The sequence below is a fragment of the Hemitrygon akajei genome, chromosome 8 (genome assembly GCF_048418815.1).
Source record: "Hemitrygon akajei chromosome 8, sHemAka1.3, whole genome shotgun sequence".
Taxonomy (NCBI): Eukaryota; Metazoa; Chordata; class Chondrichthyes; order Myliobatiformes; family Dasyatidae; genus Hemitrygon; species Hemitrygon akajei.
The window spans coordinates 7013043-7028969 of record NC_133131.1 but is presented as its reverse complement, the minus strand read 5'-3'; the positions used below and the strand labels follow the sequence as shown (position 1 = coordinate 7028969).

General features: G+C 38.9%; 1 protein-coding gene across 1 annotated transcript in view; it reads right to left on the bottom strand.

Annotated features, from left to right (window-relative positions):
• The window catches only part of ints2 (integrator complex subunit 2), an 80188-nt gene that overhangs the window by 50002 nt on the left and 14259 nt on the right, over positions 1-15927 (bottom strand). The window contains exons 7-11 of the mRNA XM_073053132.1: positions 15560-15733; positions 13974-14203; positions 12106-12231; positions 9995-10066; positions 5272-5386 (exon numbers count right to left, since the gene is read on the bottom strand). Of these exons, the coding sequence (XP_072909233.1) occupies positions 5272-5386; positions 9995-10066; positions 12106-12231; positions 13974-14203; positions 15560-15733 (717 nt within the window). The remainder of the gene's footprint in view (positions 1-5271; positions 5387-9994; positions 10067-12105; positions 12232-13973; positions 14204-15559; positions 15734-15927) is intronic.

The following is a 15927-nucleotide window of genomic DNA, read 5'->3' as shown; positions in this document are numbered from 1 at the left end:
CTATTTTGGATTAAAGATCTCTTTGCTAATAAGGATTTCTTTGTCTCATCGTCAACATTTATCTTATTCCATAAATCAATCAAATGTTTTAATATAGGAGATTCTTTCTTTTCCCGTATCCATTTAGATTCCCATTTATATATAAAGTCTTCTGGTATGTTTTCTCCTATTTTATCTAGTTCTATTCTGATCCACGCCGGTTTGTCTTTCTCAAAAAAGGATGCAATAAATCTAAGTTGATTTGCTTTATAATAATTCTTAAAATTTGGAAGTTGTAACCCTCCTAGCTCAAATTTCCATGTCAATTTTTCCAACGATATTCTTGACATCTTACCTTTCCAAAGAAACTTCCTCACATACTTATTCAGCTCTTGAAAAAACTTCTGGGGTAATTGTATTGGTAGTGATTGAAATAAGTATTGTAATCTAGGGAATATATTCATTTTTATGGTATTTACTCTACCTACTAATGTTATTGGTAATACCATCCATTTATCAAGATCTTCTTGAATTTTTTTCAATAGTGGTAAATAATTTAATTTGTATATGTTCTTTATATCATTATCGACTCTTATACCTAAATATTTTATACCATTTGCCGGCCATCTAAACTGGGTTATTGATCGACATTGATTATAGTCTCCTTTAGTAAGAGGTAAAATTTCACTTTTGTCCCAATTTATTTTGTAACCTGATACTTTCCCATATTCTTCTAATCTATAGGATAATTTACGCAACGATTGCAATGGGTTTGTTAGATAAAGTAGAACATCATCAGCAAATAAGTTGATCTTGTATTCTTCTTGGTTAACTCTAAAACCCTTAATATCTGGGTCCATTCTGATCAGTTCAGCTAATGGCTCTATCGCCAACACAAATAAAGCAGGTGATAATGGACAACCTTGCCTAGTTGACCTTGTTAACTGAAATGGTGTTGAAATTTGACCATTTGTCACTACTTTAGCTTTGGGATTAGTATTTAAGGTTTTAATCCATTTTATAAAGGATACTCCTAATCCGTATTTTTCCAATACCTTAAATAAAAAATCCCACTCCAATCTATCAAATGCTTTTTCTGCATCTAAAGCAACTGCCACGCTCATTTCCTCCCTCTTCTGTGCTAAATGAATTATACTAAATAAGCGAGTTACATTATCTGCTGATTGTCTATTTTTAATAAATCCTGTTTGATCCATATGTACTAATTTTGGTAAGCATTTAGATAATCTATTAGATAAGATTTTTGCTATTATTTTATAATCAGTATTTAATAAAGAAATCGGTCTATATGATGATGGCTTTAAAGGATCTCTATCTTTTTTTGGCAATACTATTAAAATGGCTGTCGAAAAGGATTCTGGAAGTTTATGCGTTCTTTCTGCTTGGCGTATTAACTCCATAAGAGGAGGAATTAATAAATCTTTAAACTTTTTATAGAATTCAGGCGGAAAACCATCTTCTCCTGGAGATTTATTACTTTGAAGTGATCCTAGGGCTTCTTCGACCTCTTTCAATGTAAAAGGCATATCTAATCCCTTCTGTTCTTCCGTATTTAATTTTGGAAGAGTTATTTGTGATAGAAACCTTTCTATCTTGACATTGTCATTTTGTGATTCTGATTTGTACAACTCAGAGTAAAAATTCTTAAAAGCTTCATTAATTTCTAAAGGTTTATAAGTAATTTTATTTACTCTTGTTCGAATTGCATTTATTGTTTTAGAAGTCTGGTCTGTTTTTAGCTGCCATGCAAGAACTTTATGTGATCTTTCACCTAGTTCATAATATCTTTGTTTAGTTCTCATAATTGCTTTTTCCGTTCGATATGTTTGGAGTGTATTATATTGTAACTTCTTGTTAATGAGTTGTCTTCGTTTTTCTTCTGTCACATTTCTTTGGGATTCTTTTTCTAATTTCGTAATCTCTTTTTCCAATTGATCTATTTCTATCATATATTCCTTCTTAATTTTAGAAGTATAACTTATTATCTGACCTCTCAAGTATGCCTTCATTGCTTCCCACACTATAAATTTATCATCAACTGAATGTGAATTTATATCTAAAAAGAACTGAATCTGTTTTTTCATAAAATCACAAAAGTCTTGACGTTTTAATAATATTGAATTAAATCTCCACCTATAAACTGATTCCTCTTTATCTGTCATTATCATTGTCATTATTAAAGGAGAATGATCTGACAGTATTCTTGCTTTATATTCCACATTTTTCACTCTATCTTGAATATTTGTTGATAATAGGAAAAAGTCTATCCTTGAGTATGTTTTATGTCTATTTGAATAAAATGAATAATCTCTTTCTTTTGGATTAATTCTTCTCCATATATCAATCAGATTTAAGTCTTTCATCAATGATAGAGTTAATTTTACTGCTTTTGATTTTGTAACAACCTTTGTTGATCTATCTAAAGCTGGATCTAGACAAAAATTAAAATCTCCACCTATTAATATTTTATCATGTGCGTTGGCCAAATTCAAAAAGACCTCCTGTATGAATTTTACATCATTTTCATTTGGTGCATAGATGTTCATAAGGGTCCATAGTTCTGAAAAAATTTGACAGTGTATAATTAGATATCTCCCCGCCGAATCAGTTAATATGTTTTGTATTTTAATTGGTAGATTTTTGTTAACCAAAATTGCAACTCCTCTCGCCTTTGAATTAAATGAAGCTGCAATAACATTTCCAACCCAGTCTCTTTTTAATTTCTGGTGTTCTGTGTCTGTTAAATGAGTTTCTTGTAAAAAAGCTATATCTGTTTTCATTTTTTTAATATATGTTAAAATTCTTTTTCTTTTTACTGGCCCATTAAGCCCATTAACATTAAAACTTAAAAAGTTTAGTAGATTAGTCATTTTTTTTTATTATATTATTCCAATCTATAACAATACCTAATCTTTCCACTTTTGTGGTATCTTGGGAAATCTTTATAAAAATCTCCGTGTTGCTATGTGTGTCCCCACCAATCATCCAGGCTAAAAGATAGAAGAAAATTAAAATATAAAGAAAAAAACAAAATACCCCCCTACTAATGTTGTGGAAAACTAACACAACATTACCCCCCTCTGCTGTACGGGTCATGGCAACCGCCATGATTACACACGTGAATCCCGCAGTAACCGATCCAAAGCTCCCCAGCCCCCCCGCAACACAAAAACGTATATGTATAAGAAGAGAAAAAAAAAGAAATACCATTCTCATTTAGTATTTCTAAAATTTTGCTCCCCTTTTCTATAATATCCATAAATGTCCATCAATTCTGTTCGTTGGGTCTATCTTCATAGCGAATAGATGGAAGATCTTGTACAAACTCCTCCGCTTTTCGATAATCGGGAAAAAATTTTTTTTTTCCCTCCTCCAAAAAAATTATCAGTGTTGCTGGATGACGCATTGTAAATTTGTAACCCTTTACCCATAAGGCTTTTTTCACTGGGTTAAATTCCTTCTTCCTCTTCAACAGGTTGTGACTTATATCAGGGTAAAAAAGGACTGGTTTTCCTGCTATCATCAATGGCCCGTTTCTATTTTTGGCACTTTGGGCAGCAGCCTTCAGGATCTTTTCTTTGTCTTGGTATCGTAAGCATTTTATCAAAATTGGTCGTGGGTTTTGATCAGCTCGAGGTCTTGGCCTTAAGGATCTATGAGCCCTTTCGATCTCAATTGGAATTTCTCCTTCCATTTCCAGCTTTTCAGGGATCCATTTTTGAAAAAAATTTATTGGGTCTTCTCCTTCTATATCTTCTTTAAGTCCAACAATTTTAATATTATTTCGTCTACTGAAATTTTCAAGCTTATCAATTTGTTCCATAAATTGTTTTCTTTCTGATGCCCAAGCAGCATTTTCATTTTCTATTTTGTCCATTCTTTCAACCATGTCCTCCGTTGTAGTTTCCAAGTCCGTAATTCTTTTTTCCATTTTTTCCTGTCTCTTTGTCATTTTATCAAGCATAATCTCCATTTTGGTCATTTTTTTTTCGAGTCTTTTTTGATTATTTTTAATTATTTTTAATGTGTCTAATTTACGCATTATTTGCCTCAAAGTCTTTTCTATATTTCTAGAAGGACTTTTAGCTTCTTCTTCATCTGATCTTTCCGAGAGATTTGACTCTCCCTCCGATTCGCTATCACTTTCAGTTGCAGTGGTAGCTGGGCTTTGTAGTTCTTGTTGCTCCCGTTTGCGCATGCTCCGTCCTTCGGGTTTGCGCAATTCACGATGACCCTTCCCTTCAGGAATGGCCATTGTTGCCGCGGTCTCTTGTTCCGCCCCGCCGGTGGCACAACGTACCTGAGACCGCGGTTCCTCGGCAGATGCGGGCCCCGCTCTTGTTCCAACTTGCGTAATCTTCCCGGTATTAGTTTTCTTCATCTTCCTTCTTTGAGGCATTGCTTGACACAGTCCGGAGTAGTTTATAAGTAACTTTTAGAAGGTACTGACTAACTTTTCTTCATTTAGACATTGATTTATTAACTTTTTACGGGAGAGCTGGGTTCCAGCGTCTCGATCCTACGTCATCACGTGACGTCCCCAGGAAACTGTTGTCGAGCAGTTTCTAGCTAGTGTCAGTCACATGCACTCGTGTGTGGCCATCAGACAATACACTGCGCTTAGAACTAACAGGTTTTGAAATCATGCTAGTCAGATGTTTTCATGTTTAAAAAGCAGCAATTTTTGTCACTGATAATTGGTGAAAAATAAGCAGTAAGACAATTCTGAACTGCTTTGCTCAATGCAATTTCAATCATTCAGAATTAAGAGTTGTCAGAAAAGTCTGGGAGTGAAAATGAAATGATTTCACTACTTCAAGTTAGGAATTACACAGAATTTGAAGGCATTGACAATCATCTTGAATGTTACAATGATGCAATTGTCAAAAAGCATTGAATGAAGGCAGTCCATTATCTGCCCTAGGTGTCTGTGCTGATTTTGTTCATTTACAGTCATTCAAAAGAACATGGTAGCATACATTGGATTAATTCTGCGGCTGTAATTATTAGGAATTAAACCAGTTTTATAGTACTGTAGTAGTATTCAAAGTGTTCCAAATTATCCTGAAATGGTAGTTTGTCTTTTATTTAATACCTTTTTCCATGTAACTTCGGTAATTGGGGCAGCACCTTAAATGGGTCAAAATGTACTAATCCCAATGTGTCCCAATTAACCGGAATCCACTGTATTTGTTCTGAAACAGAAACCTTTAGTTAAAGAGTAAATGCAATCAACTTGTTGACCTATACACATGCTAGAAGCAAATTTACCTTCATACCCAGAGTGGAACACACCAAATCGATGATGGCATTAAGTTGGTTGCTATGGAAATACATAGCAACCAACAGCAGCATCTCACCAAATGAAGCAGAGACTCCTGTAGTACTGGAATGTAAACAAGAAAATAGTGCAAGTCATTATTTCTTCATTGTGGAAGTGGAGGTCTGATGAACAATGTAGAGATTAAAGATTCAAGTGTAATACCCTGGTTAACTTTTTTTTTACTCCTAATGCTGTAGGGCATTTCACTTAGTAGCTTTCTGTGGAAATATCGTGTCCTGCTGATAGTGTTTGGATTTCAGTTAAAGATAACAGTCTGTGACGTTCAACTTAGGAATGCTGTGTCAGCTAATCAGGATGGTGGAATTGGGAGAGGTTTGAGAGAAAGCTGGGCGGAGAGAAGTTTGTGACAGACACTGGTGGGGTTCATGGTCTTTTTGGCAGGCGATGGAGAGAGATGAGATGATCAGGAGAGAGGTCTGCTGGATGTTTATAATGGGTCCTTTAATGTTTTTTTCTTATTCTTTTCCTCTTAACTGGTTGATTAAGCTGAAATTAGTAAATAGACTTTCTTTATAATAGTATGTGGTGTGCCACCTGATATTTCTTGCCAATGGATAACTGCATATGGGCAGTATTTACACAGCATTTGCTCAAATAGGGGTTCCCTTAATTGAAAGGCCCCAACTTTCCTGATTTGATGGGACCAAAATCATACCAACCCTAGACATACATTGTTTGAGAAAGTTGGCTTTCTCCCCACTGAGATTAGTGGTTGTTAGCAGAGCCAGCTGACTAGCTAAGTTTCTATAAAGCCCAGTGAGGGGGTTAATTGTGAGGGCTCATCCAGGACTGATTTGCTGAACGCTGTGCAATTGCTCTAAGAACTGATTAAGTGGTTTGTGGTGTTTAAGCCTGCGTTTAAACTAGTGTCGGGAAAAGTGATTAGGTTACTTGATTATGGATGCTGCAGAGATTCAGCTTTGGTATGATTCAAAGTAACTACCCACAACTAATGCTTGCGTTCTGAGCCGAGTGAGTATCTGCAGGCCAGACAAATTTTTGATCAGAGTGCCAAATTTGAAAGTTACACTCGTTGAATGGAGGTTTGATCAATCGGTGGGCAAAGATGTCTTGTTAGTCCAGATTAGCAGTGACGTGAATGAAATTGCGCTGCCTGGTACAATCAGAGCACCTGGAGAAGTGGAGTCATGAGCCGTCCATACTTTTAGAGAAAAGGGTGAAGAATTTAAAGACAAGTTTCTTGTAGCTGAAGGCGAAGACTTTAAAGACAATTTGTTCTCATTTCTGCGAAGTGAGGGAAGAAATGGTCTCAAGTGAAAGGTCTAATGGGTCCTTCAGCTGGTGGTGAAAATTCTGATTTGGTTTTGGCAATTACACCCCGGTAGACAAATGTCAAAGTGTACTGGTGGAGAGTCAAAGTCATTGGAAGCTGAGAATGTTCTTGGAGTCAAGCCCACCCCTGATGGGGAGGAGAACTAGGAGACTTGGGTAGGGCAGACATCTCAGTTACTGGATGAATGACAGTGTTCAGATAAAATGAAAAGATAGCAACTGGTAGAGTCTAAAAGGTCTGGCTGCTGAGGTGGTGAGATCCTTAATGCAGAGAACATGTTGGTTATGTCTGTGGGCTACAAGCAAGCATAAGAAAGCATTTTTGGCATGAGAGACAGCCCAGTGGAGCTTATGATAAGGTTCAGGCACACATTCCAGGAGAAAGGGAAGAAAGTTTCTGCCTACATTTTCAGGCTAGAGAGAGACAGCTGCATTGCTTGTGTTATAAAAGGGTCAATCAATTAAGGATGGAGCAAGTGGTGAAGGGTGTGCTGTCACATGACATGATTGCTTTAAGCATCTAAATGTCTCATAAGACCCTTCCCCTCCCTTGTTTGTTGAGCTGATCAGAGAAGTAAGAGAGGGGGAAAAACACGACAGAAGAGTGGAAGGCTTCTATGAGCAGGGCAAAGTCCTCAGTAGTAGCCTCTGTTGCTGAAACAACCCGTTGTCATAAGAGCTAGGGTTTTCCAGGATGTAGTGAAAAACCTGCAAGCCAAGGTACCTCAGCTGATGTTGGCTAGTGCTGCCAGCAAGCGTGACAAGGACGATAGGAAGCCGAATCCATTGGTGGGACGTACTAAGCAGAGGGCTGTTATTGGCTGGGGTCTCTTGACAAGGGACGTGACCGATATTCTCTGTTACAACTGTGGTAAGGATGGACTTTTCAAATGGGAGTGTGAAGGACAGGAAAACCTTCGGAATGTGACCTAGCGGTTACTCAAACAGAAGAGGAAGTCTGTAACTTTGGAGAGACCCAGTAAGGGAATTGCCTTGCATCTCGGGGGAAACATGTTCCAATCAATGTATCAAGGAATATACTAAAGTACAAATCTCATTTCCTGAAGGTTTTGAAGGGTCAAGCTCCAGTGTATCCATATGGATTGAGGGTATTTATGCCAAAACCATACTTGACAGAGGTTCTCAGGTTACTCTACTGTACAAATACTTCTACAACGGGTATCTGACACATTTACCATGGACGCTACTCAGTGCCCTAGAAATAAGGGGCCTCAGTACTGATAAATGTCCATATGATGGTTACTTGTCATTGAAGCTGGAGTTTACAGAAGCAGATGTTGGGAGTAGCCGAGGCCCTTGACACATTAGTGTTGGTCTGTCTCAACCTGGTTAAGAAGGGTGAAGCTTCCATTATCGTGGGAACAAATACTCCCAATGTGAGAAGGCTTATGGAAGTCTGTAGGAGAGAAATTGAGAGAATATTTTGAAAACTTTGTCTATTCACCTGGTGCTCAGAGCTGTTTTTGAAAAGGCACAAGTTCCTCCTAAGCAGAAAGATGAGCATAAACAGGGAACTGTGTGATACAACCAGCCCAAACACATTGTGTTACATCCTGGGGAAGTAGCTGGAGTGATGGAAAACCCCAAATTCCCTGGAATGCCTGATGCTGAGGCCCTCCTGAAGGATGCTCCAGATGATCACACAGTCATGCTTAGCTGCTGGGGTGCTGGTGAGCCCAGAACTGCAGAAACCTTCACTGTACACATAAGCAGGATGACAGTAATTGTCAGGAACATCTTGGAGAGAGGGGTCACCCCCAGAGGTGGGATGCCGATGGCACATCTTTTTCTGGAGACAGTAATGTCTAGTTTTCTGGTGAGAAAACCAGGAGAGACAACCTCCTATATCAGGAAAGGTAACAGCAAAGACATTCAACTTTGGTGACTCTCTGGTACCCGAGAGATGGAAAAGGAGACTGACAGAAGATGTTAAAGTTCGAAGATGTCTTTTCTACTGATGAGTTTGATGTGGGTTGCCCCAAGAATACTCACCACGCCATCTGACGATAGAGGATACCCCTTTCAGAGAAAGGTCTCGATGATTAGCACCAGTGGAGGTGCAAGGTGTTTGGCAGCATTTGATGAAACTGAAGGAAGCTCTAATTATCAATGAGTCAGAGTCCCTATGCGTTACCCATAGTGGTGGCTATGAAGGAGGTAAGAATGTGTGCTATCTGACACTGAACTGACGCACAGTCCCTGACGAATATACTGTTCCACAGATAGAGGATGCTCTGGCCTGCCTGAGTGGAGCAAAATGATTCAGTATGCTGGACCTAAGGAATAGGTATTATCAAATACTCATGAGTGAGGCTGACAAAGACAGCATTCATATATCCACTTGGATTCCTTCAGGAGCACTGGCTACTTTTCAACATGTCATGGAGAAGACTGCTGAGGACATGATATTGCTTGAGGTACTGGTGTACTTGGATAAATTCCGTGTTCGGGTCCACCCTGGAAGAGCATGAGACGATGCTACTGAAGGTAGTTTGCCTGAAAGGTGAAGGTTTAAAACTGTCACCAGACAAGTCCCAGTTCCATAAGATGCCAGTCCACTACGTCAGGCATATAGTCTCACAGATGGAGTAGCTACGGATCCATCCAAGATAGAGGCGGTGACCACATGGCCAAGGCCCAAGAATGTGGGTGCTCTATGCTTATCCCTTGGATTCTGTGGGTTGAGTCAGCTTCTGTGTGGTTACTCTCCCTTGGGAAAGAAAGAGGAAACGAAAAGAGAATAAGATAACATTTATCTTAGCCACTTGGAGCCTTTTGGAGAAAGATGGGATGCAAAAGGTGAAGAGGTCTTTCAGCTGCTGACTAAAGCACCTGTGCTGGCCTTTCCAAACCCCGGTTGCCAAATGTACTGCAAACTGAAGCCAGCCACGAGGGTTTGGGGGTGTGCTGTTTCAGGAATAGGGCAAAGGGTTGATACCTGTGGCTTTTGTCAGCCAGAGTCTGTCACCCTCCAAACAAAACTACCTTACGCACAAATTAAGAGTTTCTAGCATTGATATGGGCTGCAGTGGATGTTAGTAACCATCTATATGGTGCCAAATTCAGGTGAGGACAATTTGTATCCTGACCTTTGTGAAGTTGGATGCCATAGGTTGTCGTTGGTTGGCGGCAATGTCTGCTTATGATTGCAGCCTGAAATATTGGCCGGGGAGCGGGAACATTGATGTAGATGTGTTGTCCTCATGTTCATGAGGTGCTGGAAGTGGATAGAAAGTGGCAGAGTGTTCCTGCCTCTGGTGCTAAAGCAATGTGCCAGCTTTCCACCACAGGGAAATCAGACTATGACAGGAAAACACAGCCAACATTCAGTCTTACCTTTCAAAATATGCCTCCTCTCTGATCATCCAGCTTAACCACATCACAGTCATTTGCTCCTGTTCAGGTGTGCTAGAAACATTAAAACACGAGTCTAAATACCAAGATCAAATTTGTATGATTTTTTTTTCTGTGTATAATGAATATTCTGTCTGCAAATGCACAGTGAACATCCCAGAGAACAACCACACAAGACTGGTGTTAATTTATTCTTGAAGATCTTTTTCTGGATGCTTTCCTTATAGTATTATTCAGAAATTGCACTTTTTAACAATAAGGTTTTTCTTAATAGAATCATTCCTACCTGCAACCACAGCCACCTAGTACCCAAGGGGAACACCATACAAATCCAAGATTTCCATTGAACAGATTAGTATATGCCTAACATCACTTGCCAACATCTTTTAACTCCTTACCTAAACAGCATGGAAGCACCTTTACCACATAGACTTTAATGGTCTATAAAGGTAGTTCATCATCTCTGCCTTCTCAGCAGATGGCTAATCAACACTGACCTAGCAAGGTATACCTAAATCTTACAAATGAATGCGTAAAAATTGTTTTTTTTTTGGTTTGTTTATTTATACTAATGGTATAAATATCCTGCATGGAGGCAAACATTGCTGTCCAATCAGGATAAACGATAACAAAAATGCTCTGTCCAAGCAGAAACGCTCTTAAGCTCACTTTCAAAATCTCTACCACTGCACACTGACCATGATACCGCTCAGAGCAAATTGTACCCATTCTCTCCTTTGGGATTACACTTTTCAACTGCAATGCTCCTCCGTCAACAAGTGTGGGGGGCTTAGAAAACAAGCTTGTTAACCAACATCTGGATACAAACAGACTAAATTTAAGTATTGACTAGATATGTGACTACATAGCCTAATCTTGTACTCCTGCACACTTGGATCACATTTGTTGTGCTAATTTTCTTGATGTCCTAGATGTACTTTAGGGCCCTGTCTTTATGTGTCAATTTCATTATGGGGAAATTATAGTTCAGATACAATACAGATCTTAGTCCCTTGAAACACCATACAACTGTGCTTACCTTTCCCTTAAAACTGGGCATCCCTGCACCAAAACAAACAACCTACTTTTCAGTCATTTGTTACTTAACTAGGTGGGACTACAATTAGAGGTCATGGGATAATGGTGAAAGGTGAAAAGCACTAATAGTGCATGTGAGCTCGATTTCAACATTTAAGAGAAGCTTGGATAGGTACATGAATGGTAGGGGTATGAAGGGCTATGGTACCAGTGCATGTTGATGGGTGTAGTCAGTTTAAATAGTTTTAGCATGGACTAAGTAGGCTGTAGGGCCTGTTTCTATGCTATATTCTTTTCTAAAGATGCAGAAATTACCTCAAGCACATACAGTGCAAGTTAAGGATGGCAAGAGTAAATACAACGAACACCACTTAACGGTATCCTACTTCTCTACTCTTAAGTTGAACTTTTCTTGCATCTTCAATAGAAACAAAATGAATTATGAAGATGTAATACCTATAAATCATTACAGGAAAGTTGAGAGGTTCTGATAACTATAAAAATAAGTGATGTGGGTCATCCTTAAAACAACCATTAGATTAGAGCTTTAAATCTCTCTCCATTATTCAGGACTGACAATAGCTGTTAAGTGTGGCTGTTGACACATTGCCTTAACACATAACAGCAAGCATCAAGACAGGAATTAGTAATTAATTACTGACAATTCTATGCTCAGCATATAGTTACAATCAAATTTCAAAACCCAATGCTCTTCATTTGTATAGTGTTATGTACTATTTTCTTCTCAATTTCCTTTTCTCATGTAAAAGTAAATTTATTATTAAAGTACATACATGTTATCATATACTACCCTAAGTTGCGCTTTCTTGTAGGCAGTCAGTATATCCAAGAACTAAAATAGAATCAATGAGAGACTAATTCCCCAATACTTGTACAAAGTGACTATTCTTCATTTGCAATTGACAGCCAAGTCTGATCTCTGCTCTAACTAGATTTATTTTTCCATCTTAGGAGTCACTAAGCAATGAATATCAAGGCTAACTTTAAGCATCCCTGCATTGTAATACTGGCTCAACTGCAGCCTTCCAACTTACCTGACTAAGCTGGGAAATGCCAGCAGCATGCAGAATGAAAGGGACACAAAGCGAACGCCAGCTGGAGTTGCTGGTGGACGGCTGGTCATCAGCTGTAAGAGTTGTTCAGCTTCCTCATCAGTAGGCCTAGATGACAAGATTATACGCAATAATGCAACACGTTGTGCAAAATGAAGGTACAATTAACTACACACAAAACAGGAAACCTGTGGTATATTGCAAAAGGCTAAAATGGTGCACCAATAACATAAATAAAAATGTGCACCATTATTAGGTAGCAGCCTGGAAGGGATGCTTCAGTAATGCACTGCATGACATAGCATAGAATGGCAACATTCAGAGGGTGTCAGAACCCAAGGTTGTGGGATGCAAGCATATGTAATAACATGCCATGGAATAGCAGATAAATATAATGATAGTGGAATGTTAGGTCAGAAAGTTCATTATTATTACTGTAAGCAACAATCCTTTCAGTTGGTACTTATTATAATAATGGTGCACTCATTTTTTAACATTACAATGCTACTGATACCAGGATGAAAAAGCATATTCATTTATCTTTGTTAAAATGAAATACCCAGTTGAGATTCGCTAACTAGAGTGTAACAATGGAAAGTGACCAGTCTCTTTGAAATATATCCAGCTATTATGAAGGGTTGGACAGAAAGCAAAGTCAGTAGTTCACAATTCAATGTATGAAACCCCAGAGAAATGGAAGGATTGCAGTGTGGAATGAAGTTTGGATACAGGTTGATAACTGTGAAGCTGGTGGTGTGTGGGGCAGGGTACATCTTCCGCCTTGGCGGGAGATGGGAAGGGTTTGTCTTGCTGTTGTGTCTGTCATATATGTTGGCTGCATGTTATTCTGTTGACTATTGTGTGCATGCTTGTTGGTGCCAGGAGTGTAGTGACACTTGCAGGCGGCTCCCAGCACATCCTCAGACTGTGTTGATTGTGAACACAAACACATTTCACTGTATTTTTCAATGTTCAAGTGATAAGTAAAGCTAATTTTGAACCTTAATGACCATCCTTCTGCATCCTTCCCCAGCAATAATTTTTTCAATCTTTTCCTGCTCATTGTATTTCCATGACATTTGCCACTTTGCATTCAAGTTAGTGATTTTCAAAAGATTTTCTCATCCCAACAAAGGCCATGATTTTGTCTAACCTTCTTATGCACAACAGCCACGTCTGTGAAAATCAAACAGTAGTAATAAGCAAATTTCTCTCCAAACTACAAGCTTGTAAGGCTTAAAATTAAAGCCCCCACCATCTTATCAGTTAATGCAGGTGGATGAGGATGCATAGAAACATAGAAAATAGGTGCAGGAGTAGGTCATTTGGCCCTTCGAGCCTGCACCGCCATTCAGTATGATCATGGCTGATCATCCAACTCAGAACCCTGTACCTGCTTTCTCTCCATACCCCCTGATTCCTTTAGCCACAAGGGCCATATCTAACTTCCTCTTAAATATAGCCAATGAACCGGCCTCAACTGTTTCCTGTGGCAGAGAATTCCACAGATTCACCACTCTGTGTGAAGAAGTTTTTCCTCATCTCAGTCCTAAAAAGCTTGATGCAAAGCTATAACTTTGATAATCAGTTGGATACTAGGCTAATTTATACTTTGAAACTAATATATGATGCTACTAGATTAAGGTACCAAAAAAATGTGATAAGAATCTGGGTACAGAATGTTTCTTAATACTAAGCAGCTTAATTTATCATTTTGATTATAGACTCATGAACAGCCAAGATTCCTATGTTTTTCCACCAACTCTGCTCTAATAATTCAGTAGTCTATGCCACACATCCTTTGTGTAATATCCACTGAACAACAATCTATACATCATCTCAGTGCATACTTGAGGCCAGCAATGCCCATCAGTGCACAGTACAGACGTAGCATTGCGCTTGCTTTCACCACGTTTTCTTCCTTCAGTGCAGAGTACACTGATATGTTGGGCTCCATGTCCGTGTCTGCGGTCTCTTCACCAATGCGACTACTGCTGACTGTCGGGAGGATTGCCATTAGCTCCAGTAACAGCTGCCGCCTCATCTGCCACAGTACCGAACTGCTGCGCTCCCGTTTCCGCTGAACAACAAAAAATTTGGAGTTACACTTTGCATTTTAATTACTCTTACTGCCAAAAGGGAAATGAAGCAGAGTATTAACTAATCATACTATACTGCTTCTACCACATAGAAGACAGTAAAGCCTAGAAAGAAATACAGAATACAGCAAAATCTTCCTCCTTACAAGTGTCCAAATCAAAAGGCAGGAAAGTTCTCAGTTTCAAAGTCACCTTCTCTACCCTTTAAGGAAGCACTCCACTCTTTGGCAACATTGTTTCCCTCAAATACTGTAAGCAGTATTATTTTACACTGACATACTTCCTTAGTCTCAGGACAACCATCACCAACCACTTGCATCCATACAAGGCAGCGTAGTGGTTAGCATATTGTTTACAGCGTTAGCTGTAAGATTGCGGTTTGATTCCCACCTCTATCTGTAATGAGTTTGTACATTCTCCCTGTTCACTGCATAGTTTTTCTCCAGGTACTCTGGTTTCCTCCCACATTCCAAAGACACTGGTTAAGGTTATTGAGTTGTGGGCTTGCTATGATGGCAATGGAAGCGTGACAACATTCAGAGGCTGCCCCAAGCACAATTGTTTCCGACTTAATTTTATGCAAACAACACATTTCACTGTATTTTTCCATGTACATGTGACAAATAAAGCTGATCTCTTCAATATAGTTAGACATCACAAGGCAGGAGCATGGTCAAGAAACAAGGTATACCTAGGCAGAGATGCCTTAAAAGGAGAGCAAAGGATTTAACAGGAGGAGCAAAAGTAGATCTGGAGAGACATGGCACCATGAGGAATGTAGAACAGGAGGAACCTACAGAGACAGGTGACACAAATCATACTGTTAAAAAATACAAAGATCAAACTTTAAGACAGACACATCCAAGTGCATTATAATTTGAATGAGTAGTTGGAAACCAAAAAACGTTGGTGGGCTATAAGCTATTATTTGGCCAACTGGAAGAGAGTTCACAAATAATTGAAATGGCATTGTTAATGGCTGAGATGACATGAAAAGAAAAACATGCAAAGGTTAGAGAGGATATTCCAGATCCTAAGGAGCTGAAGAGTAGAGTATTGATAATTGTATGTCTGCGCACAAGGACAACATATCATTTTGTAAAACTACACTATGGCAATAGACCATGTTGTGCTGATACAGTCATTATTCATTAGTTATCCTTGATGTTTCAAAGAGTCCTGAAATTTAAAAACAAAATTAGTCATGAGGAACGCGATTAACATGCAATACGAAGTCTTCACTTTTTAGCGGATCTTTTGAATATTGTGTCCAATTAGTTCCAAATTAACTTTCAAAACCAGGTGAAATCACAGCCAACATTGTTTCTGTTTCTTACCTGCTGCCCATTGCGGATGAACATCCCAAACCAGGTTCTCACTTTAGCATTAGTTCCCAATAACAGGCCACTAACAAATGACACTAAGTCCGTCACGGTATCGTCAGAGCCATCATTCTTGCACTGGTCTAGGGTCAGGGCTATCCCAAGGCCAGGGAGGTGGCATTCCTCCACCTGTAACAAAACAAGGCAGCAAAAGCACAAGAAAGCCCAAGGCGGCCATTTAGTACATACATTCATAAATCGTGTATGTGTTTTCTAATATGGGCTGTCTACTACTCAGTTATTCCATACTTCAGCGTGTACTAAGTTCTCTTCCTTACCTCAAATTATTAAATTTGACTAGATTTAATTAAATTAATAAGCGG